The 26,619-nt window shown below is 50.7% G+C and overlaps 9 protein-coding genes across 9 annotated transcripts; 3 read left to right on the top strand and 6 right to left on the bottom strand.

The window, feature by feature from the left end:
- Positions 1–269: 269 nt before the first annotated feature.
- Positions 270–2,423, bottom strand: BKA67DRAFT_550793 (T-complex protein 1 subunit theta). Its single transcript, XM_046101688.1, has 3 exons — positions 2,215–2,423; positions 727–2,119; positions 270–653 (listed from the first exon to the last, which is right to left on the bottom strand). The coding sequence occupies exons 1-3, from the start codon at positions 2,271–2,273 to the stop codon at positions 462–464; spliced, it is 1,644 nt and encodes a 547-aa protein (XP_045965439.1). The 5' UTR covers positions 2,274–2,423; the 3' UTR covers positions 270–461.
- Positions 2,424–3,236: 813 nt separating this feature from the next.
- Positions 3,237–4,583, top strand: BKA67DRAFT_531365 (uncharacterized protein; the record flags this gene model as incomplete). The annotated part of the gene is made up of 2 exons (XM_046099374.1): positions 3,237–3,252; positions 3,640–4,583. The coding sequence occupies 2 exons, from the start codon at positions 3,237–3,239 to the stop codon at positions 4,581–4,583; spliced, it is 960 nt and encodes a 319-aa protein (XP_045965438.1).
- A 1,286-nt stretch (positions 4,584–5,869) lies between these two features.
- BKA67DRAFT_654427 (uncharacterized protein) lies at positions 5,870–7,696 on the bottom strand (the record flags this gene model as incomplete). Its single annotated transcript, XM_046106558.1, has 3 exons — positions 5,870–5,946; positions 6,044–6,395; positions 6,446–7,696. 3 exons carry the CDS (start codon positions 7,694–7,696, stop codon positions 5,870–5,872), a joined length of 1,680 nt encoding a protein of 559 aa, XP_045965437.1.
- A 916-nt stretch (positions 7,697–8,612) lies between these two features.
- Positions 8,613–10,537, bottom strand: BKA67DRAFT_81464 (Saccharopine dehydrogenase-domain-containing protein). The gene is made up of 5 exons (XM_046109456.1): positions 10,232–10,537; positions 10,035–10,178; positions 9,639–9,984; positions 9,028–9,584; positions 8,613–8,974 (listed from the first exon to the last, which is right to left on the bottom strand). The coding sequence occupies exons 1-5, from the start codon at positions 10,284–10,286 to the stop codon at positions 8,817–8,819; spliced, it is 1,260 nt and encodes a 419-aa protein (XP_045965436.1). The 5' UTR covers positions 10,287–10,537; the 3' UTR covers positions 8,613–8,816.
- Positions 10,538–14,428: 3,891 nt separating this feature from the next.
- BKA67DRAFT_654425 (uncharacterized protein) lies at positions 14,429–16,441 on the top strand (the record flags this gene model as incomplete). The annotated part of the gene is made up of 1 exon (XM_046106557.1): positions 14,429–16,441. One exon carries the CDS (start codon positions 14,429–14,431, stop codon positions 16,439–16,441), a length of 2,013 nt encoding a protein of 670 aa, XP_045965435.1.
- Positions 16,442–17,554: 1,113 nt separating this feature from the next.
- BKA67DRAFT_81286 (uncharacterized protein) lies at positions 17,555–18,683 on the top strand. Its single transcript, XM_046109453.1, has one exon. It carries the CDS (start codon positions 17,778–17,780, stop codon positions 18,633–18,635), a length of 858 nt encoding a protein of 285 aa, XP_045965434.1. The 5' UTR covers positions 17,555–17,777; the 3' UTR covers positions 18,636–18,683.
- Positions 18,684–20,991, bottom strand: BKA67DRAFT_81285 (heterokaryon incompatibility protein-domain-containing protein). The gene has a single exon (XM_046109452.1). It carries the CDS (start codon positions 20,749–20,751, stop codon positions 18,733–18,735), a length of 2,019 nt encoding a protein of 672 aa, XP_045965433.1. The 5' UTR covers positions 20,752–20,991; the 3' UTR covers positions 18,684–18,732.
- A 684-nt stretch (positions 20,992–21,675) lies between these two features.
- Positions 21,676–23,782, bottom strand: BKA67DRAFT_81340 (uncharacterized protein). Its single transcript, XM_046109454.1, has 3 exons — positions 22,780–23,782; positions 22,704–22,719; positions 21,676–22,569 (listed from the first exon to the last, which is right to left on the bottom strand). Exons 1-3 carry the CDS (start codon positions 23,301–23,303, stop codon positions 21,874–21,876), a joined length of 1,236 nt encoding a protein of 411 aa, XP_045965432.1. The 5' UTR covers positions 23,304–23,782; the 3' UTR covers positions 21,676–21,873.
- Positions 23,423–25,614, bottom strand: BKA67DRAFT_81365 (2-nitropropane dioxygenase). Its single transcript, XM_046109455.1, has 6 exons — positions 25,106–25,614; positions 24,464–25,038; positions 24,320–24,405; positions 24,076–24,252; positions 23,928–24,022; positions 23,423–23,603 (listed from the first exon to the last, which is right to left on the bottom strand). The coding sequence occupies exons 1-6, from the start codon at positions 25,254–25,256 to the stop codon at positions 23,542–23,544; spliced, it is 1,146 nt and encodes a 381-aa protein (XP_045965431.1). The 5' UTR covers positions 25,257–25,614; the 3' UTR covers positions 23,423–23,541.
- Between the last annotated feature and the right edge of the window lie 1,005 nt (positions 25,615–26,619).

Here is a 26,619-nt window from a genome sequence, read left to right as displayed (position 1 = left end):
TTCGTGCCACTCCCAAGCTTGCTACCCATACAGCTGCACTATTGCACGACATAATTGGAGTGAAAGATTCCAGGGCCGTCAGTGGAAGAAGCTGTTATCATGTTATAGGATAGTATGGATGACTCTGGGTATGCGATCATGGTATGAGTCTGAGCGCTGATGCAAGCATTTGTGTCATCTGCTTGCGTGATTTGTCGGTCTAGACTGGTGTGTCGAAGCACAATTTGGACGGCTCGTGTCCATAAGGGCTCCATGCAGAACAAATACACGAGCCGATGCGAGTCATGGCTATCATCTCAAATGTGTTAGTGAGTTTATATTGCTCAGAATGGACACAAGTGGTATTTTGGTAAACCGTCTATCGACTTGTACAACGCCAGCCACACAGGACTCCCCTTCTAGAATCAAGTTTCGACGCGCCGACAAGCCTTTCTTTATCTTTTCGTTACTTCATTAGTTCTTCAGTCGTCGTCCCAGTTGGGGTTGGGACCGGGAGGCTTCGGCCCACCAGCCTGTCTTGCCACAATAATCTGATCCACAGACAGGATTGTGCGCACTGCCTCCGTAGCCATCTTAATAGCCCAGGCCTTGGTGACCATCAAGTCAAGAATACCTTCATCGTTTGCATCCAATGTGCCAGTGCCGTCATCGTTCTGCGAAATTATTGGTGAGTTTTTCTTCTTCTTTTTTTGAATTATCAAAGAGCCATGGTTCATGTTAACTTACCTCAATGTCAACGCCGGTCTTCCAGTCGTCCTTCTTGTGGTGCGCGGTGTACAATCTGCTGAGAACCTCAGTGGCATCAAGACCAGCACTCTCAGCCAAGGTTCTGGGAATAACTTCGAAGGCCTCGCCATACTTCCGGATGGAGTATTGAGCCAGGCCAGGGGTCTTGTCTCCAAATGCCTGTATCCGTTCTACCAATTGTGTCTCTGCAGCACCAGCACCAGGCACCAATCGAGGGTCCCTTGTGATAGCCTTGACGACGTTGACGCCGTCGTCCACGGCACGCTCAACATCATCCAAGTGGTTTTGGGTGGCTCCACGGAGGACAATGGTTGCTGTCCGTGTCACCTCGTCTTCTTGTCTGAATACGGTCACACGGTCACCACCGATCTCCAAAGTCTCGACAACGTCAACAGATCCCATCTCATCAGGCATGGGAGCGCCTAACCTGGCCAGAGGAGTGGCGCCGACAACTCGGCATATTCTGCGAAGCTCAAACTTGCTAAGAATCTTGATGACAAGGATGCCATAGCGGTTGAGGTAGTGCATGGCAAGCTCTCCGACGGTGGAGCCGGCAATGACAACACGCAAGCCGACATCGTGCAGCTCCTTGATGGCGGCATCGAGCTGGGCCTCTTCGCCCTTGGTGAAGTCCATCATCTCCTTGGCGTTATGAAGTAGCACGGTGCCCTTGGTTTCTGTCTGGCTGGTATCGATGGGGCAGGAGAAGACACCGACCTTGGCCTTCTTGACCTTCTTGACGGAACCATCGGGCTCCTTGGGGAAGACCATACCCTTGACGACTCTGCTCTGCTCCAAGGCACCGCCCATGATCTTGACGACGCGGATGTTGTCGACGTTGAAGCCGGCGGGGTTCTTGGGCAGGACGGCAAGGACGGCCTCGGCGACGAGATCGGCCAAGAAGTCCTCGTTTCCGTTTTGCTTGCTAGCAATGACTGTTCGGATGGCCTTGCTCAGTTCCTCTTGATCTCTGATGTCGTCGACCTTGTCAACGACGAGCTCCTCCAAAGCCTCGAGGGCGAATTGCTGAGCACGCTCGTAGCCCTGGACGATGTCGGCGGTCTTGAGGCCCATGCGCAGCAAGTCCTCGGCCTTCTTCAGAAGCTCACCGGCAAGGACGATGACAAAGTTGGTGGCATCTCCCATCTCGGCCTCTTGCTGCTGACTGGCCATGACCAGAAGCTTAGCCGCGGGGTGAACGACATCGAGCTCCTTGAGGATGGTGGCGGCATCCGAGGTGAGGATCATCTTCTGGAGATGGTTGATGACGATCTTGTTGCGGCCGTAGGGACCCAGAGAGGTCTGGACGGTGGAGGCGATGGCCCGGCAGGCATCAATGTTTCTGAGGACGGCGCCATCCTCGGAATCGTAGCTACAAGGTGTGGTTGTTAGACATGTTCATGGTCCGTCGCAAGGGCAGAAATGCGGCATGGCGGGGGCGAGGAAAGGAAAGGAAAAGAAACAAACCTGTTGTAGCCGCCCTTGAACAGCCCGGCGTTGGGGGCGTTGGGAATATTTAACGACATGGTGACCAGATGCTTCGCGATACCACAGTAGATATCACGGGAGGAAAGCTTCTGGAAGGATGTTGAGTCTTTGAACTGGACCTGGCTTCCAAAGTTGACGGACGACACACAGCAGCCTGTATATGGCCCGCAAAGCAGAGCAAAGCTCCCCAGATGGGAAAAAAAGTTGAGCAGCTGCCAGAGAGGGACCCTCGCTGAAATTTAGGTGGGGCGCCGACTGACTGACTGCGTGGCTGCGTGGCTGCGTGGAGCTGGAGTATCCTCTCTCTCTCTATCTCTCTCTCTCTCTCTAAAGTCACATCTTCCATGTTACCCAAGCCGAAATCAAGTTTGGTCTTCTATGGCAATACAATACAATGCAATACAATACAATACAAGGCATGCATGTGTGCATACATCCATAGGTCGTTCTTCCGTTGTCGGTTTTTTGGTGGAACAAGCTGCTCAGAATCCACATCAAATACGTCCCGTCCCCCTCTGGTCACCCAGTGCCAACATGAGCAGAATTCACTAACCTTGGGTTACATGTGTAGTTACATACTTAGTGACATGCTTGATCAATTAAAGCCTTGCAGCATAAGCTTCCAGGCACTAAAATTAGTGAACCAATCACTCGTTACTCACTGTTTGCGACTGAGCAGCCTCGCCCGCATAAGCTCCTGAAGCTGTCGCGACCTCTGCTCGCTTTCATTCCATGCCACCGTTCTTGCTCACTTTCTTAACACACACACACACACACACACACACACACACACACACACACGTTCTTGATACCATTTTCATCCCCCCAGGCCCAAGCCACCATCGTTTTACATTCTTCTTCTTCTTCTGCTGCTTCTTCTTCTTTTTTCGACTGCACAATCATATCCGCTGTTCTTTTCCAAACGCCCATTGCAATCGTCACATCTCCACCATTTCTGTACTTCCTCTTCACCACCCTGTACAACTTCTGAAGCGCACACAATGGCGCCCTCAAATGGTAAGTCTTTTCCTTCTTCCCTCGAAACCGTCTGCCGACCTTTTCTGCCCTCGCATTCTCTGGCGTCACCTGGGCCGGGATATGAGCCACTGTCTTATCCACAACCTCCCACTTGCGAATGGGCTGTCAGTCAGCCGTTCTTATCAGCCTAAGGTCTTGGAGAAATGGTTGTGGCCCCCTTGGCGTCTGCCCTTACGCATAAACTGGGACTGCGACGGCGACTGCTGTTGTTGCTGCTGTGGGCTCTCGGCTTTTGCAACGCCTCGGCCTCAGAGCGCCGAAGCACTTGCTCTATATCGCGCCGCTCAGTGCTGGGTCACCGGCCTCCAGCTTCTATTCTTCATTAAAACCCCATGAATGCACACTGACACACCCTTTTTCTCGCAGCGAACCCACCATCGCTGCCTCCAACAGTAGAGGAGGCATACCGCCGGAAGTGTATACAACTAAAGCAGAGATCAAAGGAGATTGAGGACGAGAACGATGCCTACAGACTACGCCTAAGGCGCCTAGAGCGCCAGATCCAAAAAACCCGTCTTGAGCGCGCTTTCCTCTTAGAACAAATCGCCAAACGCACAAGCACAAATGTAGAAGATTCAGATGGTAGCCCGAGTCCTCCGCCAACGGTACGACACTCTTCGCCAGGCCTTGATGGAAATGAATCGACTAACGCTCGAGGATTTCAGCCAGAAGATAAGCCCATGAGGGTCAAGAGAGGCCACAAATCTCTCCTCGCGTCCGAGCTCACCACTTCCGGGCCAACCTTCATCGACGACAACCCCCGTCTATACTCCCCCAATGGGTCAGACAGTTTCCCCCGTGATTCCTTTACCCGCAATGGAAATATACCCAAGCCCCCGAAGCGGCCCAGCAATGGATTTGAGATCTATTGTAATGACACTCGACCTCTCCTGCAGGAGAAGCACAAGGACGAAATCGCCAACGGCGAGTATCAGCTAGAGCAAGAGTTGGCAAAGGGCTGGAAAGATCTCACCTCTGACGCACAGGCTGTTTACCAGAAGCGTTATGAGGAGGCACTCAAGCAATGGAAAGAGGAGCGCGATGCCTACCGCCGCAGTGTCAAAGGCGCTAAGGCTGGTCGTAATGGTTACGATGATTACTCCCAAGCTCCTAGCAGACGCGGCCGTGGCTCGGCCGCTGCCGCCAGACAACGCTCTCTTCTTGCTCAGCAGGACGACGAGGATGCCAGTGTCATGGAGGACCAGGGTGATGAGCAGGACATCGAGATGGGAGACGCTGATCCGGCTGAGGAGGGCCTCTACGATGATCCAGAGACCGAGGACGAGCCGGAACCCGCCGACTCAGACTAGAGGCAGAAGCGTGTTCCGTAAACACTGCCGATTCCTCCTGTACCGTCCAGATGACCGAACAGGTTTCTGGCTGATGGCGGTCAGGTTCGCGCCAGTTGTGAAAGTTGTCGGAAACTTAAAAGTTGGTGCCATATGCGAACCTCGGTCAAGACGAGATGGACTGCGAAAGGGGCAAAAAACGAGACACGAAGTGCTTCTGTCAAGTCGATCGACGCTCTGAACGATTCCTCGATTGGACGCTCCGATACCCAGAAGATGTAACGCAAGCAAAATTTATGGCGTTTCCTTGTGGTCTTGGGCAAAATGCTTTAAGTGTGTGCTTGCAAGAAGCCTGGTTCCGGAATGATGGCGTTTTTGGAGTTGGGAAAGAAGCATATGTTATGGCTCTGACGGTCTAGCAATACATTAATGGAAGCACGAGATCTGGAGAAGGATTTAAAACTCAAGACTCATGTTGACCTTGCGCCTACTTCGGTCAAAGTGTATACCGCGTTTTGGAATTGAAGATTGCGAGCATGATGAATATCTCTTCCTTACTCCGTACATGTGAGCTTGGTCGGCCGTCTCAACTTTCATTTGGGCCTACCAGCTTGCGCTATGGTGTCACTTTGGCCTCAGGTGCAAGTGGGCGTTTATCCTCCTGATGCGGAGTATCTAAGGCTACGCACCTCTTGTGGGAGTTTAAAATCGCAGTGAAGATGACAGACCTTCAATCTTTTATTTGGAAATTGAAGCGTCCCAATCAGATCTACGACTGCGGTGCATGTCTCCCACATCATGACCAAAGCTCTCTACTTGGAATGAGATGCATTTGCGGACTAAGAAACGGACCATATTTACGCCTCAATCTAGTCAAATTATGTATTTCAATAGAATCTCAATTTTTAACAACCTTTTGGTTGAAACCTGATCAGACGGAGGCATGACATCTAAGGTATCAGAAAATGCTGGCCCGATTAATGTACATCTACATGACACCGTGAAACCATCCCAAATCTAATTACCTATGAACCAAGGAACGCCATGTAGCTAATGTGGATATTCTTCATGGTAAAGATAAAATAAAAACTTTGCGTCCGTACCAGGTATGGCCGAGCGACGGTGCATATCTGTACCTATGCATTACATAAGGATGTCTGGTGTTTTTTTTTTTTTTTTTTCCCCAGGTAGGAGTGCAAGTGTTGATGTCCTTCATTCCATTTCCAGTGGCTGAAATATCGAGTACCACCAGAAGTCTGCCTGCATCTATCATACACTGCTATTATGAATGACTAAGTGGCCAATGATTAGTCAACACCAGCGTAGAGATCGACGACGATATTGACTGCTGCTACCAGAATCTCGGCAGCAATGAGGATGATAACTGTGAGACAATCAGCGATGCAATTTAGTGATTTGACGTAATCACGGAGGAGATCTAGAACACTGCCGATTCGATGAAAGGTGAGGGGACGACTTACCTATCCACTCCAGCATCTCTCCATGGCCATGACTCAATTGGTCCTTCAGTACTGCTAACAAATCCGCGATCACGTCCAACCTCTCTGTCAATAGTCCGACTCTCTGGTCCATCTCTAGGTAGGCACGCACTGCTTGATACAGAGGCTCCAAAGCGGGCTCTACCCAGAAAAGCTCCGGCGTATCGAGAACAGAGCCGTTGAGATGGATATTGATACGGAGGATGAAGAGTTCGCCGATTTGCATGTTGATCTGACTGCGAGTTAATGCAATCTTGCCAGTTAATGCGATTTGTGTAGGTATGTCTTTGCATGTCTCAATAGTACTAGCAATTAACTCTTCGAACAGGGACGTCTAGATCATGTTAGCCACGCAGCTCTGTAGTGCGAACCCTCTACACTTACCTTGACACTCTGGGCAAGTGCATGGCTGATTGCCAGCTTCGTCATGTAGTTGGTCTTGTCTCGTAAAGTGATGAAATCGTTATATATCCGCGCTTGGTATTCTCGCGTATAATAGAAGTTAAAGCACTCCGTTTCCACGTCGTCATCGTCAAGCTTCTCATTTTCGAATTTGGCGATATCTTTCAAGAACCTCTTCTCGTGTGCAAGTGTCATGCCCCAGATCACCACAACACCGTACTCAAACAGGAAGACTTCTGGTACGTGAACTGTTGTATCGAAGTCGGCCTCGTGTTGCGTACTGGAAGGATCGTGGATCTCGTCATGTTGCGAGGGATAGGAGAGATTGTTGTGAAAATCGCGTCCACTATCATAGGTTTCGACAGTACCGACATCTGCAGCACCGTCACCGACATCGATCAACTGGCCTGTGGAATGCCTCCGCTCGTAGTTTTGCACTGGCATTTGCGTGCTCTCCCCGGACGCCTCGCGCTCGCGACGCTCCTGCTCTCCTCGCTCCCTCCTCGTCCGTTCCTCGACAGTCTCTGCCCGCTCAGCACCCTTGCCCGTGCTGTAGTTATATGGGGTGTATATGCACTCGTCGATCAACTTTGGATTGGCACTCCTGGTCTTTCCACGACCTTTCAAGAAACGCAATAGTGCCTCCATTTGATAGTTGTTCGCGGTGCAGTAGGCAGTCACTCTTGGCAGCCGGTCCCGATCTGCTTTTCCAAGACGGGCAGCATCCCGCCTTGCTACGGGATCTTGGATTCGTGTATACTGGCTGTAGACGTCCCTGCCACTCTCTTCATCTGGCATTCCTTCTCCAGTGTCTGGATTAGGCAGGAGCTTGAGCTTCTGAGCAGTCTTGCTAGACCTTTGAGGACCCAGCTTGGGCAGAGGCCCCAAAGGTGCGGGCAAGGTCGAGAAGGTAGCGCCATGGGAGTTCCTACGTCGCAGACGGCTTGTCATGGCCGATATGGTCGAAGAGTGGGCGGCAGCAGAGCCTGCTGGGTTCGGTATGGAACCCGTGGTTCCGACTGGACTCAAGGGATTAGTCGTCGGTATGGTACCAAGAGTGCTTCCTGGGGACGAGGCTAAAGATGCCGGCTCGGGGAAATAGGTGCTCGACACGGGGTCTGGGTTAAAGGTGACATTACGGGTAGCCCGAGGTCGTTCGCCATCGTGAAGGAGCGGAGTCCTTTCCAGGTTGGAACCGGTGGCTGTCGAGGATGAAGCACCGGATGAAGCCATGGCAGCTTTGCTTCCTTGCGGCGGCCGTGCCGTGAGTGTCTCAGTGCCTCAGCTCTGCGCGCGCGAGCGTTCGTGGAGCCTAGGAGCTGAGCTCTGAGCTCTGAGCCGAGAGACTATGTCGCTATCCGCTATACGGTAATGGAATACCCGACGACGACAAGGTAATATTATGATTGCATAATTACAAACACGTAGATGATTGTGATAAGGTCGCGTGATAGCCTTTTGGGAGCCTGAATCGTGACACGACGGCCTTATTTCCAGATTCTCGTCGTAAGGATTTGGAGTTGCAACTGGGTGCTCGGCTCTGATGACGTCTAAATTGAACTAGGAAATTTTTGGGAGGCTCGCCCAAAGCCAAGGTCAACACTTTAGCACTACCAGTACATACATAACTTAGCTAAGGTTAGGTACGGTTCCGTACGCCCTGCAGTACATGTGTGTATCCATCCAATAGCTCTTGAACAATGCGGTCCCTGCCCGGCCTATGTAGACTAGACTGGGTTAACCTAGATCAATGCGGGGCACGGCCTGTTCTTGGTTGGCACGCATTCCGTACCACGGTTCCTATTTCCAGCTAAAACACGCCACTTTATCCTATCAATCATCCTCGGTCGAGCACTAACTAAGTGACACACACACACCTGGGCCAGCAGTCGCGGGCCGATATTTACCAAAGAATACTGACAGAATGTCGTGCTCTCTAATGCCATACAGGCATGCCCCCTTCTTATGATCCTGTCTTCTTCTACACCTTGAATGTGCCAAGGTTACAGTAGTTCACTGCGCTCCGTATGGGGGTTGACCTCGGTTGTCTATTCATGTTGCCGATGGACATGACATCTCATGGATACTCAGTGATTGCTGCTAAAACTGGAAGCAATCACCGAGTATCCATGACGTATCGGCATGGCCTGGCAGTTCACAAAAACATCGTCAGCTACCTCGGCGGTTTCTTCGTCTCCTAGTTCTTTCTGTCTTAAACTGCCAATTTCTTCATCGACATGTTATAAGTAGGTTGAGGGCAAGCTGGCCACACACAGCTTGGAACCCTGTACTTCTTATTTGATTTAGTTATCAAATAGATGAGCTACGGACTGAACGCATGGTGAGCTAACATCTATGCGTCTATGAGCTTGGTCTCGATCTTGAAACCATGCTCGTTCAATCGGTCAATATACCCTTGACCTAAAGACGCCGGAGTGTAGACTCCTCCATGCAGGCCAACCTCTTCCTGCAGTAGCGTCCCGGCCGCTTGAGCAAGCAATACGGCAGTCACTAATGATACTTAACAAACTAGGTTAATCGTTCAAACAGTGGAGATGACTTACAATAATACATCGACCCAGAGTACCATGCCTTCACAAAAGCCAGCTTCTTGCTCTCCTCGAGGTCGGGCTTGGCCACACCTCTAAACTCGATGTACTCTTTGGCACTGTCTTCCTTGCTCGGGCCCTGTCCAGGCTGGAAGACAAATCTACGCACAAGGTTCCGGAAAGGCGGGACGAACATGAGCAGCGCACCCCCGATCATTAGACCGTAGTGCATGGCTATGCCGATGACAAAGTTTCGAGCCTTCATGAATTCGCGATAAGTAAAATTCGGTCCGTAGAACTGCTTTTGCCGGGCAGGGTCCTGCTTGAATACACCCCAAGTACGTTGAACGACAGCAGCATTGGTTCCGGCAGTTATAGAAGTGTGTAATAAGCCGAGATTGGGAATATCGTAGAGCCCTGTGAGTTTGGAGAACAAGGAAGCCCTTGGCGCGTTGTGTGGGTTGGACACTGGTGAAAGAGCATAGGGCTCGTGCGCGTCGGCTATTTCTTTGATAGTGAATTTATCAAAAAGCCCGAACACGGTTGCGAGAGTACCGCCGGAGGGAGCAGAGCTGGTGGAATCAGTACAACGTACTACATTTTTGAGCATTTATGTAAGTACTCACTGGAGCTCATGAACTTCAACGACAACGTCAGCGGTCTGAGCGGACAACTTCGACTGGATAAGTTGAGCCATTGCCCAGGTGAGCAGGTCGGAAGGCCCAGACTCGATTCCACTCTGAGGCAGCAAGATGGCACCCGTTTCTTTGGCCTTTGCTTCGTACTTCCTGATCATCTGCAGGGTCCAAGGAGCTTCGCCCGTACAGTCGACATAGTGCGTGCCGGCCTCGGCGCAAGCCTTAAATGCATGTTCGCCATACTGAGCATATGGACCAACAGTGGTGATGAGAACAAATGTCTTCTTTGCGAGTTCCAGAAGGTCGGCATCATCGAGGTTGCAAACCTCAACCTCTGAGGGAGCTTTTTAGTGACTGTGATTATGACGTTATCGAAGAGCATACCTGGCTGGATTCTGTCCGCATTTAGTGCCTTGCATTCCGCAACGACATTCCGCAGTTTCTCGGAAGAACGACCTGCAACAGCCCACCTGAGATCTGTTGGGAAGTGAGCAGCAATATGCTCAGCTGTCATGAGGCCGGTGTATCCTGTCCTTGGAATTAGAGCTACGCCTGAGTGGCATAAGAATATTGGATCTAACCGGTAGCGCCGAATATGACGACGTCATACTGACGCCCATGCTGTTTAGAAGGCATTTTCTAGGTTTGTTATGCTTGCTTCTACAACGTTGTGGACAAAATACTTGAACTGTCAAGCTTTGGCAAAAAAATGAAGAGGTTCTACACTATCCCCACCAGCAATGTGCGACATGGGTAACAAGATCCTCTTTGTACACGCATTCCCCGTAGCTCCTTTATGGAGCCGCTTGGGCGGCATCGACTTCGGAGTGTATGGACCAACCTTGGGCGTTGCAGAGCTACGTTGAGAACGCGATAATCTCCAGACGGGATGAACAAAGGCCGCGGTGGTCTAACCGACCTCTACTCCTTTCCTTTTCGGGTGGAGTGCCATTAGGACGGCTTCCTCTGTGTGGAAGCAACGCCGAAGGCGCCTCGGCGACGTAACTTTGATACTGCACTAATCTGACGAAGGACTAACACAATCTCGCAATAGCACTGCACCGAAGGTCCATGTCAGACAAATGACTAGTGTGTACGGTTGAATTGCTCAGAAAAGATTGGACGGCCGAGCTCACTCCATGATTAGTTGCTTGATCATGGAACGAGAGGAGAACCGATGCGCTTTGAAGCCAGAGTCGTATTGGAGCTTGCCTCTTGGGTCTAACCTAGCTAACCTTGGTATCATCAGTCATGCCCCAATGCGAGCTCTTGCGAAAGCAAGCGTGCAAGACGTGGACAAAACGGGTCGCAAGCGCCGGTTGAACTCTTCATCTTTATGTTTACTTTCACATCCCTCTCATCTCTGCTGTCTTGTTAGACCAATTGACAATTTACTTGACATATTTACCTATTGAAAATCAAAGATATCTTGTCATTTTTCCGTGCTGCAGCGGAAATGCATTGTGGGGCCAGGCCTGGTGCTGCATGGGTGAACTTTTCTGTCCACCGTTGGCAATCTGATACAATGTTGAAGTTTAACAAACTGTTCACTTAAACATCAAACTTCAGATTTTTTTTTACACAGCATTAGTCAGCAAATGACACGTAGTATAACTAGACTGAAGTGTTGGCTCACTTCAGGGACTGCAGTAGAGAGTGTCTTTCGCAGCACCATGAAACACTAGAATTTAGAATTTGGAGATTGGGTTAGACCCAAGTAGCACACGTGAATATGCATTCGTGCATTCTGTATCAAGATGGTCAAGGTTATGCTCGCATTCGTTGTAGTCATCGTTAAACGTCACTTCATTGGTACCTGGAAATGCAATTCTTGCCGCAAGACTGTTGCTGGTGGTGCCTATACTGTCTCGTGCGTTTCGATATCCCCAACGTCGGGCTGAGCACGCCTTTGCGCAGGCGTGGAAACTCTGTATTGGATATCTATGTGCTGACAAATTCTGCGTCGTCTGAGGGAGGCTGCTGAAGTCGAAACGTACAGCAATGGAATGTATTGGTCTCTGCGCTTGGCTTGGTTTTGGTGTCGGAAAGGGAAAATCAGATTTCTTACGCATACTATTCTTAGGTTGACGCTGCATGAGATCGGGTCTCGACCTCCGTGATTAGAAAGAGACGCAAATGGGTCACCAATGACAAGACGTGAATGAGAAAGACTCAAGACCATACTCCGTGGTTTCAAGCATCTTCGCGAGTTCGCCAACGAAATTCCTCCATCCTGTGACAGCAAGTCTGGGTCAACGGTACACCTGATCTTGGGCAAGACGGGCTTGACTTTACCGCACTTGCAGGAGTCATTGCTGTTGTCGGGTTGTCCGCCTTACAAACCACGTGGAAGAGGCACTGTAGTCTGGTACAATGCCAGGCTGCAGGCAGTTTTGTACAAAAGACATTGGTCGCGTCGTTCTTCGTCCATTTCAGGCTCAATCGTGGATCGCTATTCGTCAAGTTGCCACTAATGCCTGCGTCTCAGCCTACTTAGCATGCACAGTCTCTTGGGCAGCCTTTCGATCGACGGAGAGGACTTGATTCACAAGTCGGAACCACATCTGTGTGGTATCTTTGCCAGTGTGACGCAGGTACAAGTGAGTCATCAATTGTGACCGCCTAAAAGATACAGATGCCAAGTAAATTGCCTAACCTAGCACATTAAGTCACTGATCTCGTTGCAGAACATGAATGATATTATATGGTGATGTAGAAAGCAACCACATCAGCAATTTCTACAAATAGGTCGCGCTTTGATATTCATTGCTACAAACAGACTCGGCAATCAGGGGCATCGAATTGGCAAATCAGGTCGAATCAGTTTTGAGGACTTGGCTTTGCTTCTCCAACAAAAGCGCCTCCCGATCTTGAATTCCTTGAATTCAGACAAAGCAAGCAGTGGGCACGACGCCGCGGGAAACGCCAATTGCACCACCATCAGTGCGAGATCACCAAACGTAGAGTCCGGCTTCACGGTCCCCAACCATATAGAGCCATCTACTGTTCGAGCTTTCTTTCAAGCAAAACGTGAGGATTGATTCCATTTAGTCCAGTTATCTTGGTGGTTGAGTATAGCGTGCACATTTGGAGACGCTGCTCTGAGTTTCCCAGTATCAGCAAACTTCAGCTATGCACTTGGCCGCCATATGAACCTTCACGTGGTTGGTCGGCTGTTGTCTTATTGTTCTCGTTCAAGTTTGTCCGAGCAAAAGCACTAGCGGCCCCGGAAGTTATTCACTTCTGACGTTTCATGAACTTATCAGCCACGGCTCGCAACTGAACTCTGATCTCCAATTTGTTGCTGGGAGCATCTTCTCCGTTATGTTCCCATAGCAAACAGCTCATACGACTCTTCGGCGGATTGAGTCTCAGTGCAAGCTATATTCTATTCCCAGGACAAAATCCCAGCTTGGGCATGGGATCCCATCACCGCCAGGCCAACTCCACCATACATCTATGATCCACATCCTAACGTCACAGCTTTGACATGCTCTCGAGCGGTCACACCCAACGATAGTCCAGCCACCAGAGTCCATTATTCTTTGCAGGTGGCTGCTCACCATAATCGCTGCAATCCTCGAGTTGTGCTCGAGTGTGGGTGTGGTTCCCAGTGCCTGGTCCAATTGGCCCTGCGATTGGATCCACTGCAGGCAAGTGACGCTGTCAGCGCGCGGGAGGTTCGGTACGTACCCATCCGACACCAAGTTGTGCTTGACCTCCAGCACTCCAGCTATTAAGCACACATATGTGCACGATAGCATTGAGCTTGCGCAGAGCGTCCAATCTCTATGAGTTTAGAGGCATAACCCAGATTTATCTGGATACCGTCCAGGACAGCTCGCCTCCACAACGATTCTTTTGCGGGCATCTCTCACGAAGAAGGTATGTTGTTCCAGGGTGCGGATTCCTTCAGTATATTTGTGGTGGCATCAGCTGATTGGATCCGCTTAGCCTGAAGTCTTTCAATTGGGCTGTACCGACAGCGCTAAACCCGTCAAAAGCCAGGCTGCTCACGGTAGGCCCCAGAGGCCCCTCTCTCGACCTGAAGACACCTGCCGCAGTTCTGCATCACTTGAGCCTTTCTGCCCACTTTCAACAGAGAGCTTCCCTATCAATTCCAGCGTGGCACTGGCAAGCTCTGGCGGCTTAGTTTCGCCGCAGATTTGGCCTTGTTTCCTTCCGCAATTAACTCCCATGATTCTCTCTGCGTTCTCCCTCTTATTATTCGCAGGGTGGATTAAGTTACTACCACATGCGCACATACACTCATATCGCCCCCCCTCCAGAGACACCTTTGATCATCGACGTTTCTCGACAGCTTTTGGGAAGCTCGTTATTACCAACCTCCAGTGTCCATGCTAGTTGACTTCCATGCCCATCTTTTCGTCCTTCTTTGATCCATAAAACATCCCAACTCACTCTATCAACCACTCGGGCTAGGACGTGTTATCTGACCTTTATCGCCCACTTGACTGGTCTGTTTATCTTTGGAACTGTTGCTCATGAGCACTGCTCGAGAATAACGGTGCACACCTGCCAAGACCACAGAATACGCAACATTTCCACCCCCTGCACCTCATCATCACTGGTGCCCCTCGACTCCCCTCGGTGTTGTTTTAAATCACGAGCACGGAGCTCAAAGTTAGCACTAACTCGCGTACACTTTCGGCTTGTTGCATTCAACGCAGCAGCGCCGACCGCATAGTCAACTAGAAAGCAACGACTTTATTACATGTCAACACAGCAGTACAGGCTTTTCATGAAGGTTTGTCCTGATGGCTGATCAATGTATTGTATGTCTAGAAAATCTAGACGTGCATCCCCTGGCTGGAACTGTCTCTCCAGTGGAACAAAGCAATGAGCCTCCGGGTCTGCATTCGAGCGAGCAACTGGTACCTGAATCCACCACTAGAGCACCAGTACAAGCGCATCCGACGTCAATCACGAACGGCAAGGCAACGACCGTCGATGACACCAAGATCGCCGAAATCGAAATATGTGGTCACATCTTACATGATTCGTGCTTACGGGAATGGACAGGCAAGGCCAACAGCTGCCCAATTTGTCGGCAGTCCTTCAACCTAGTCAATGTATACGATAGAGTTGGTGGTACCAAGCTCTCATCATATACAGTTGAAGACAAGAAGCAGGTTGCCGAATTTGATGCACAAGCATGGCTGGACGAAAACCCCGAAGACGAAGAACCAGCACAGCCATGCATTATCTGCCAGAATCCCGAACATGAAGAGCTCACACTGCTTTGCGACAACTGCGATGCCCCCTACCACACTTACTGCGTTGGCCTGGACTGTGTCCCTCGAAGGCACTGGCTATGCATGGAATGCAACGCTCAATACAGAGCCCTCCTAGGTGAAGAGCTGGAAGATGCAGACGAGGATGAGCTTGAACATGGACGCTCAGACTACCTCCCACGCACCCAAGCGACCATGCGGCGTGCGCGTCGGCGAGCACGATCGGATGAGTGGCAAGGTGCTTGGGGTCAGATCGCGAGTCACATTTTTGATGCACTTGAGCTTGACCTCGATAACCATGACGACGACGAAGACGTGCAAAATTTCCGTGTCGCACAGCGCGTACAGCAGAGAGAGCGTCAAGAGTATCAAAGATGGCAGCAGAGACTCAACATCGCAAGTCGATTAGGCGCTGGCGACACTTTCGCCAGCAACTTAGCACGAGGACTTCCTCAGCGTGCCCAACCACATCGCCAGCCGACTCGTCCGCCGCCTCCTCCCCCAGAAACCGCCGACGCGCGGAGAGCATGGGGCGCTTTAGAAGCGGCAATGGAGGTCGACAGCAGTTCTAACGGCACCACCGCTAATCATCGGAAGCGAAAGTCACGCTCTGCGACTGCATCGCCTAGAGAGCCTGCGCCTGAACCAGAACGCCGCCTGAAGCGTCCCCGAACTCGCCGCATGCCACAGTCAGGTGAGCCCTCGTCTTCACGTCAAAACCGAGAGCCGTCGACCGCGAATCATGCACCCGCAGCGGTAGCAGCAGCAGCAGCATCATCATCATCATCGTTAGCATCGCCACGGCAACCCCCAGTGTTCCCGGCACAAGCTGGCGCACCAACATTTCTTTCGTCCCTGCTTAAGGAAGTCGAGGCGAGCACGCCGTCTGATGACGAGAATGTGCGCAACTTTTTAGGCTCACTTGCTCGGCCCTCTGCAGATGCGTCTTCACCGGCAGGCTCTCCTTCCCCCTCTGGACCAAGTAGTCCTCGTGCTCTCTCGGCTACACCCCCTCCTAGAGGAATTGCCGACAGGCCTGGCTCCCCTCTAACTCTGTCATCGCATATCGAGCCCATGTATCCATCTATGGCGAACTTCTCCCCGAGTCGCACTCGTATGAGTAGTGACCAGAGTGGCAGCGATTCGGAGCCAGCATGTCGTCATCGCCCAAACGGCGCTTCCTATCAGTCGAGAATTCGAAATCCCCAGCCGCGCCGTCGAAACCCAGTCAACATCAACACGGATGTTCATCACCACCATTCTCGGTCGCCTGAGTCCTCGCCGACTCGCGAGTCACTTCCCTTGAAGACGAAAGAAAGCATTAGCGCGGTGATCAAGGAAGCCTTGAAGCCTCATTATAAGTCAGGTAGTATTACTGCCGATCAGTATACTATCATCAATCGTGATCTATCTCGCCGACTGTATAAAGAGGTCCCGGAAGAGTCACTAAGTGAAGAGACTCGCCGCCATTGCGAAAAGATTGCCAACAACGAAGTAGCAAAGGCCATCTCGGAACTGAAAGAGATCAATGTTTGATTTCTCTGTTTATCTTGACGATTGCATAACGACTCATGGGGCATGAACATAGGCGTTCTTCAGAAGGGGGCGTTTTGTTTTAGGGCACAGCGACTTCAGCATGGCTGGCATGCTTTGGGCACGACTAGGCGGCTTTTTGCCTGGCTAATATACCCGTGAGAGGATAATTGCGATTGAATTTAGTGGGAGCTGTCCTGTTGGACATTCAAGTCTGAGAAACACTCGAAATTCACCAACTTTGCAGCATCCGCACGGCGTTATTCGGTATCATCGAGCAGTGTTAATGGGTCCTTACACTGTCATGTTTCATAGAAAGGACCTGTCGCAATAACGGATGTACCATTAGGTGCGATATACTCAAGTTTGAGGAGACTGTGCGTTTTAGGTCATGGTCGGATCTTGGTATTTTGAGCATCAATATTGATGTTACACGCAACAATGATTTGAAGCAGGTTAAGACGGATGAATTGTACTAGTGCTAGTGATAGAAGGAGTTCTGGAAGAAATGCTATTATGCACCTATACCTACCCAGTGTGTTCGTATTCGAGGGCGGCATTTCAGTTCGGCCGACTATGGAACTTTGAATCACGCCGATGACCATGCGCCAGTCGGTTCTCAAAGTTGTTTGAGAACCTCACCGCAGTCTAGCGATCCAATGCTACGCTGGGATTAATATCATGCATAAAAGTATACAAATGAATGCCCCTCACAGCTTCAGCCTTACCCAAAACAGCCACAAGTGCCGCCAGCCGAACGCTAGCGCCACACCGCGGAGGAAATCGATATCCTTCAGAAAATTTTGTGAGCTTCTCCTTTGTCTTCTCTTCTTCTACATAATCTCAAGGCACCATCTTATCATCAGACATCTACTCACTCCCACGATGTTCTGACCATTTACGAGTGCCAAGACGGAATCGGGCAGTCTTTTTTCGCTAGCAGCTCCTGCATCTACGGAACCACTGGGTGGCTGTTAGATAGTTACTGCGCACATTTATTTCTCTTGTGTGGCTATTTTCTTGTTTAGCACTTGTGATACAACTTGACGCACAATCTAGATTATTGTGCCAAGTTTGGTTGAGCAAACTCTGGTGGCTTCATGTCTACTCTTCAGACAACAATAGATCGATTGTTCGACGCGTCTGGCTGATTCATGCTAGGACAATGCGCTCGATATTTGCTGCGACCTTTGGTGCTTCGGCTTTTCGTCTGCGCATATCCCTACTTTGATACATAAGTAAGTGTCAAGGCCCGGCATGCGAATAAGTCATGACCCTAAGTGATGGTCAATTGAATTTTATCTGACCCAATGCTCATCGGGGGATAGCACCGCGATCCATGTTGCTCCCTAATCATGGGGTTGCAAACTGCCCCTTCAATAAGCTTCCTATCGAGCTCAAGGAGCTTGTTTTGCAGTACTCGATGCCTACGGAGGTCCCTGAGATTGCGTTCCTGCCCGGTGGCTTGCGCCCAATTATTCCTCTAGGTCCTCGTCCGGATGACTCTGCAGAGCATTATCTGATAATCTACACGGCGTATCCGGTGCTCATGCATGTCTGTCGCGAATGGCGAGGCTTTGCCGTTGCCCGCACGACTCTTCGCTATTCCCAAACAGCGTTGATGGATGTGCCAACCAGGCAATTTCGTCCAGAAATTGACGTCCTCTACATCCCTGCTGTGGATTCTAGCCCAGTCTGGTTCAGTGCTGACAGACACTGCTCGACAACTCGTCATATTGCCATGCAGCCGCAGACTTTTCTAAACTACGGGGCACGGTCGTTGGCACTAATGACATATTTTACAAATATGGAGACATTGACGATCATCCTTCCATCATCCACGGGGCGCCATTCCCTACATGCCGCATTCTCAGCTCCCACAGCACGATGCCGGCTGCGGCGTATCAGTGGTGCATCGCTCAATGACCTAGGCACGCTTTCCGTGGTGCATGAGAGAGGGCCGGAAGCCAGGAGTCCAGGTCAGGTCGCACGAGTCTCGGCATTGTTACATTGGGTTGAGGTCGTAGTGCAAAGGACGGCCCAGTATCTTTGGGCAACCCAGGAATGGGATTCTTCGCAGCATGGAGAACAGAACCGGAATACACAGGCCTCGCCTTTCGAGATTTTGGTGCAGACTTTTATTGAGTATCGGTATGAGAATGGGTCGTACCACTGGATGGAAAGCCGAGAAAGGTAGGTCATGACTATTCATGAATCACAACTAGTTTCATCCATCTACAAGACCATACAGAACATGCTAAGTTCCTTTAATGATTCAACACCAGATAATATAATTATTGGAGCCCAATCACCTCCCGCGCTTCGGGATCTTTTGACTTGAATGGATCGTCTTTTGCTCTGCCAAACCGAACTGTTGACACCCCAACACGAGTGAAAACAGCTTGGCCTTTGTTTGCTACGGCTTGAGACAATGGACTCACCAACAGACATTGAGTCACCCACAGAGGTGACGAACCTGTGATCCGTGCTCTACGTATAGGGACTAGATAGAGCTCCTGCTCAGCTGGCGGCATCTCGCAGTCGCAGAACCATGAATAGACGTCGTCGAGATCGCCACCCCAGCCCTTCTGACCTGTTTTCGGATCATCAGGGTCAAGTACGAGCGAATTATCCTCATCAAGAAGAACCTTCCTCCTCCAGGATTCGAGCGCCATGGTCGCAGGCGTAGAGGCCGTATTCACCTCGGCCACCGCTTGCCATTCAATAATCCCCAACGTGGAAGAGAGATAGCTGCAACGGCCCTCCACAGATGCCCAAGTCCACGTTGGCATTCCGTTCTCTAACCGACCGACCATATCTGTAGGTGAATTCATGTCATTTCTTGCTCGGTACCAGAGCAACATGCCGGCCAGATCATCAGACCAGAGCCCTAGAATGCAGTGTTTGGATGTTTTGGACCGCCTTTCGACCTCTGAGATCAACCCCGTTACTGCGATAATCTTGTCGGTCTTCATAGTCAACTCACAGCTCGAATATGTCTTCAGCAGGTCTATCCAGTGGTCCATCCAAGAGTCTTCACCCTCAAGTTTCTGCAACCACGTCTTCTTGTTGTTTGGATCGTCCCATGCCAGTTTGCGATAATGTAACTCCGAGCCTTGCGCACAGCGGCATTCCCAATATACGCTGAAAGCGCCGTACAGTAAGGTACGAGGTGATGAGAGACGCTCCTGCACGACCCATGATCGAGTATGCAACGGTGAGGCACCATAGCCAGACGTATTCACTTCAGCTTCCCATAACTCGGTGGGAATGGAGTGGGCGATAGTGATGCCCAACTCATCGACGACCAGAGGTCGCAGGCCAAGAGGATTGCGCTCGTTGGTGAAGCACCCACCCGAACTGCCGGGTGATTTTAGGGCAGCGATAGTAAAGACCGAGTTCACATAGACCAGAGCCATAATCTTGGCCTGATCCTCCCAGTCCTCCGGCGAGTCTTGAATGATACACAACGAGTCGATCCATATATACTTGTAACCCAGCTTTCTCGTGACCGTGACGGCGTCCTGGAACGTCTTGGGGAGATAGTCGATATCAACGCCTCCTCGCAGAGTGGCCTCAGTCTCAAAAAGCAAACGAGGAACATACGTCTGTTTCCCCCAGCAATGACTTAAAGTGACGTACTTTTCGCCCTGGGCTTCAGCAGAGTCGACCAACTTAATGGTACCATCAAGGTACAAAAGGCGCGCAGGCCGGACGATTCGAGCTTCGTCATCGTTCTCAGCACATAGCGGGTGCTCGTCCAGGCACTGTTTCAGCCACGACTCGGCAAGGGCAAAGGTCTCTTCGTCACCAGTGCTTCTGCCGAGGATAGCATGTGCCGCCGGAGGCGGCTTCATGGCCGCATAGTCAACATAGTCGCGCGGATAGACACGCAGGTACCCTCTGCGTATGCTGCCGTACTGGTTCTCGCCTGGCGGGCCACTGCAGTCGAGCGTGATCTGATACAGAGCCTCTTCAGCTGCGGCGCGCTGCACCGAGAACGCGACACCCCACGACGGCGCCGGGATGGGCTCGCCGTTGGCCACGCCGAGCATGCCTGTTCTCAGCAGGGCACACAAATGACAACCGAGGTCCGCCGATGCCAGCAGGTCGGCAAACTCGAACTTTGTCTGTACGAACTGGGCCATCTGGCGGCCATGTTTCCTGTGCAGCTCGAGACCCAGGCTTAGAAGCTCCCGGCATGCGGAGCAGATGATGTTGGGCTGGTACCGGAACGAGGTATCCTTGGCATCTACAACCGTCGTCGGCTTTACATCGTGCGGTGTAAATGGGACATTGACGAGCTCCAGCATATTTTTTTACTTCTTTCTTTCTTCTCCAGAATCGCGCGGGAGGGTACTTATCCGAGGAGATTATTCAGGTCTCAATTGTTGTCAAAAAATCAAAACTGCTGCATACTTGATCCTTCTTCGTGCATCCGCCCCACCCGCGTCCCAGTGGCACTGTCGCAGCCCAATGCGTCAGAGCACCACAGGGGCTTATGCCCAGCGAAACACTATGCCGTAACATAAGACCCTGATACAGTTCTGAGCGTACCAAGAAGCTTGGGAAAAAATTCTTTAATCGCAGAGAGGATTTTCGTTGGCTCTGCTGGGGTGTAGGAAGAACCACTTCACATGTGGTCTGTCAGAGCGATTACAGTGAATCGCCCCAAAACCAATGGTAAGCATTGCATTTTCTGAAATTCACTGCTTGCAGGAATTTGGGAAAACAAATAAATAGTCAAAACATATATGTTACGCAAAGAGGAAGGGTTTTTGTGTGTAAATTTCTATGAATGTAGGTATAAGAAAGCCACCCACATGTACCGTACATATTCGCGTTCGTTGCTGTTCTATGGGATCATACAATGCGCCGTCCTTTGCCTACGATGATACAAAACTCTGGTGCCTCTCATCTATCATATATATGATAGCGGACGAACGATATGCTGCACTGCTAGCTCGCGCAAGAGGCACACAGGCTCCAAAACTTGCATGCCCGCCATCGATAATTGTAACACAGCCAACAATCATCTGAGCTCAATAGTGTAGATCCAGCTGCCCTCACCATGCCACTGATATGTGACACTCGAGTTCATCAGGCGAGGTCCGGCTGGGCACATCTTACGAACATGAGGTGTTGGGCATAATGAGAAGTTAACAGCGCGAGACTTGGCTAATATCTCCTGTTCTATGAGCAACTTCTACACAGACTTGATGGATCCTCCTGTTCACTTGGCAAGGTGTCGGAAAGCAATTGGGAACCCTTGTTCGAGTTATGCAACGAACCTTTAATAAAGTTAGTTTGGAGGATTTGGAAATCGAAATGGAAGGTGCGATTGAATGGAAAAGAAGGTATATCTCGCACACGTCTATTGCAGAGCATCAGCATTCAATATATCCTAATTTACTTTAGAGTTCTTGCCTCAATGCCTAGTCCTCCAGGAGGGCTTCCAAAGATGGGGGGAGCTCCACTTGTTTTCTCCATGCGTCTATTCTGTCTGCTTCGTCGTGCACTCCATATTGCCGCAATAGTTCGATGACAGCAACAGTGCGAGATGCCCAAATACTGGACGGTTCATCCTCCAGAAAGACGACTTCCTGGCAAGCCTCCACCATTCTGTCGATATTTGCTTTCGAACCCCAGTATGAGGCGAGGAGGAAGTGTGATCCGCGAAAAAGATCTAGCTCTTTTTCTGCGAGCCATACATCCTGGTCTCGATCCTGGATATATTTGAAGAGCGACCTAGCCCTGGCACATAGCCGTTCCAGTCGCCCTTCTAATTCGTCGTCCAAGATGTGGAACTGCATTCCAACCCACATTAACGCCATGTGTGCCCGCAGGACTCGCACATCATCACGACCAAATTCCTTCTCAAGTCTCTTGATGCGTATCTCTTGGTGTTGAGCAAAATCCAAGGCTATATCACGGTCCGGGAATCTCGAAAGAAATAATGTTTGTGTTATCATTGTCGTTTCGTCGTATCCGCGCAATAATCTGAACAAGTCTAGCACGAGACGAAACATGCTGCGTATCCAAGAGCGTACCTGCTCATTACCCTCACGTGAAACCGCCAGTAGGCTCTTCGAGATTAATGCGATGGGATGTTCTCTAAAATGTATTGTGGCCTGGTCGGATGAGTCAGCCTTGTTGAGTTTTTACTGGTAGGAAGATAGAGTGCCGCAGTCTCCACGAAGTCACCATCACAGAAACTAAAGAGGACTGGGCCCATACTCGAGTCCTACGAGGAAATTTGATTTACCTGTTGATATACATATCTAGACTCATACGTGAGCAGAGCAACTCTCGAACATAGCGCGTGGTATCTGCACACTTACTGACTAAAGACTTGGAACAGGTTTACACCTCGCACGGGAGGAAGTTGTATGAATGGGTGCCCGTAATCTAAGAACAGGCCGATTGTAGTGAGCAGATGGCTGTCCTTGATACAGTGTTCAATGTCAAGAAAAGCGAGCCGCAGAAACTTGCCCCCTTGCACGACTTTGCCGTCCTGAAAGTAGCCAACGGCCGTCGTGACATATCCAGGTAGCGTATGGTAAGTCATCGAGCTGTCGACTGCAGTGGCCTTCCAGCGTGGGTCGTTCTCAGCCCAGTGTTGGATGAAGACCTTGAGAGCACGATAGCCCATGTCCAATGAGCGGCCCAAGTCGTGCTGATGCGTCAGCATCCGACGAGTGGGTGAAGACAAGCTCTGGTGCCGGACAACATTGAAAGTCCCTTTTTCATGTTGTTCAAAGTGCCGGGAGCTTGCCGTGGCTGCCTTCTCAGGCGGTTTCCTCCTACTATATTTAAGCCAACCCCATCTTGTAAAACGGTCCTTGTACATACGCGTACTATTCATACATTGTTAGCTGGTAGGACTGAGAGTCGACATCGGTATTCAATACGTAGCCTTGAATTTGTGCTGGGATTTCATGATCTCCATCACTTCAGAAAGTGGCAGGTTCTGCACGATGTAGAGATTGTATATGACTGGCACCACTAAGGACCAATCGTACTGTCCTCGGGGAAACTGGGCTTTCTCACGGGTGACTACTTTGGACACCGGAGTTGCAGCAGCGTCGGCATTCCTTTCGCCTTTAGGCCTTGGCTGCATGGCAGGGATGGAACCCGGTACACCGCATGATTCTGCGTATTTGTTCTGCTCATTAGTAGCCATCAGTGAAGCTCAACACTACTTCGCAAGGGTGAGAGAACACGGTTCAAGTCTCCCCTAAGATTCAATTGCCGAGATGTACGAAGATCAATACCGCCCCACTCAGTCAGAATCCCGAACCTAGCTTACATGGACCCCAGCACAGTCCTCCCTGGCGGTAAATGAGGTCACCACCAAATAAATCAGATCATGGGACGGATCACTCGGGAGGGACATTGAGTTGATGTATATAACATACGGGGAGTTTGACGAACAGGATACCTCATATCAAGCACTATAAACATGGCATTGAACAATGCTACAACTTACTTAGCGGTCCGATTACCTTCAATGTCTGCTCTCTCAGTAACTGTACAATATCTGCGGCAGGAAGCGCTTCTTTGATGAGTCCTACACCAGTGCCTCTGCAGTGCCCATTAGCGAATAAAAAGCTGAAGAGAGTTGTTTCTCGACTTACGACCAAGTCACCATTCTTGAGACTTCTCCAGCTTCTTTAGCAGCTTTGAAGCGCTTCTCGTTCTCCTCGAATGAGATGCCGCTCTGCTGATCCTGATACGATGGGTGAATCACTGCCCTACCGTCATATACATCGGGCCATTCGCGGTTTCCCTGGATATGGTCATGGATTTGTGACCTTGTTCTCTCGGTCAGCTGAGAACTTGTGCAACCGTTCCTCTCCCAGCGCTGGCTTCAATACTCACTTGGCCGTAGTTGCCCCACCATCTGTTGTGGATAGAATGACTTGGCGCTTATAGTCTTGTGTATCGGATTCGGTTGCCACCATGAACTGCGCTCGCATCAATGGATTTATCCCAATACACTCCACTCCATGGAGGATGACCTACTCTTGTTCCTAGGACTGCACCTTCTGCGCCTAGGGCTAAGGCAGCAGCGACACCCCGGCCATCTGCAATGCCTCCTGCGGCCCAGAGGCCTATCTCGCGGTCGGGGAACTCTGTCTTCAGCATATCCGCCACTTCCGGTACCAAACTGACGATACTTGCTCCGCTAGCCCATTGATGTCCTCCAGCATCTATTCCTTGAGCGACGATGATGTGGGCCCCCTCCTCCGCAGCCTGCCGGGCAGCGGCTACGTTGCCTACTTGGACGACGACCTTTAATCCCCACTCACCTCCCACCGAGGACAAAGACTGGATGATGTCTGCGATGGTGGTGGGCGCTGAGGGGGACGGCGCAAAGAGCCAAACGGCAGCCGGCCGATGACTTTGCAGGATCGGAGTAGTGGTATTAGCGAACTCACTGACCGAGGATGGGTAGGCAACAAATCCGACGCCAATCGGCAGCGTATCCCTGGCGCCCCCGCCGACCTTGAGCGCTTGACGCGCTGTAGAGAGATCCTCGTCAAGCTTCTTGAGAGCTGGCGAGCCAGCGGAGAAGTCGCGGCCACCTTGAATAAAACCTGCCAAGTATCAATGGCCCAGACTATGCATAATTGCCAAATGCCGACGAAGATGATGTTTACCTACCTAAGCCACCTACTCTGCTGACTTCTGATGCCAGCTGCACATTAGTCACGAAGGCCATGGGCGCGCTGACTATCAGTGGTGATGTCGTGGTGGGGAACCAGCTCTTCATTCTGGAAGCCGCCATAGCTGCAGTGCGCCTCGAAACTGTCATGAGGAACCTGCACACTACAATGTGTTTGCACGATTGAAAACTGACGTGCAGTGAATATATCCCGTTCGTGGCCAGGTCTCTCGGGAACAATATGAAAGTCGTTGACAAATATAAAGTTTAGAGTAAATAATATTACATGTCACCTTACCCTCGGCTGTCTCTGGCGTTTGGCTATTAGCGGGTTGTGCCATAGTGGAGTTAGGTGCTAAGGTTAGTTCACCAAGCAAGGTAGACGGGCTTCCGGAAGCCCTATGCATAATAATATAGCAGTGGACAACTCCTCGGCACGACTGCACGGCGAATGGCCCCTTTCCACATGTTCTTTTTGAGTAGACTAGACAAATCGACCTACCATTACCTCCTTTTTCCGGACACACCTAGCAGGGGATCTTTTCGATGTTCGTTCTTAAGGACCGCTGATAAAGGCTTGTCGTGACAGTATAACTTTCTATAGACTAACTCAAAGCCAGTGTGCATGCTTAAACGTAGAGGATTACCTTGCGGTCGTATTGTGTTCTATCTGTACCTAAAACGAATCATGCAGCCAATTCTTAGAACTCCACAACACCTCCCATATGCAATAATGCTGGCATGACGCTAAATTCTACTTTCTATACATTTTCGCCGTATTATGCGTTGACCTCCGCGAACCAACTCCTAAGGAGACCCGCCAGCGCACCCGGCAGGTCCTCCAGATTATGTACAATCAAATAATATCTGAACGGGAAGCTGTCGAGGTAATACTCCATGTGCATTTCTCCCGTAGTATGACCCAGGTCATCCTTCACGAATTGAACCTTTCGCAGGTTCAATACGCTGTCACGTTTGTGAGTGGTGGTGTCATCCATCACAATGAACACGATCATGATGCGCTCCTCGTGTGCTTCGCGGAGAAGACGACGAATCTCATCGTGCTTGTCGGAAGGGGTGAGGCCGTCAGACAAAATGAGAGCGAGCTGCCATAGATCCTCCGAGCCGCGACCAGGGTTCTGAAGCCTTGCAGTGCGGAAGCGGTCGATTGTCTGTTGGATCAAGAGGCTGATGTCGGTGTGGTCTTGATTGAACGTAAACTTTTGCAACACCTTGGCGCCAGCATCGTAAGAGGCAAAGGGTTCGGTAAACTCGTGCGCCATGAACGTGTTTGCGCCGAAGCCAAGAATACCTACTTGGCCCACCTCAAGCATGGTAAGTGCACGCGAGACCATGACGAGGGATTCGAGTGCCAAGGTTCCGGACGATGATTCGCCCATAGATTTACTGTCGTCGACACAGAGTAGGATCTGGTAAGATCGTTTCGTGGGAACAGCGCGGCGCATCCAGATCTTGTCCCGCTTGTAGCTCGATGCAATGTAAGGGATGATGC

This window comes from Truncatella angustata (assembly GCF_020726525.1).
Source record: "Truncatella angustata strain MPI-SDFR-AT-0073 chromosome Unknown BKA67scaffold_1, whole genome shotgun sequence".
NCBI classification, from domain to species: Eukaryota; Fungi; Ascomycota; class Sordariomycetes; order Amphisphaeriales; family Sporocadaceae; genus Truncatella; species Truncatella angustata.
The sequence above is the reverse complement of the archived record's forward strand: the minus strand, read 5'-3'. Positions and strand labels throughout refer to the sequence as shown.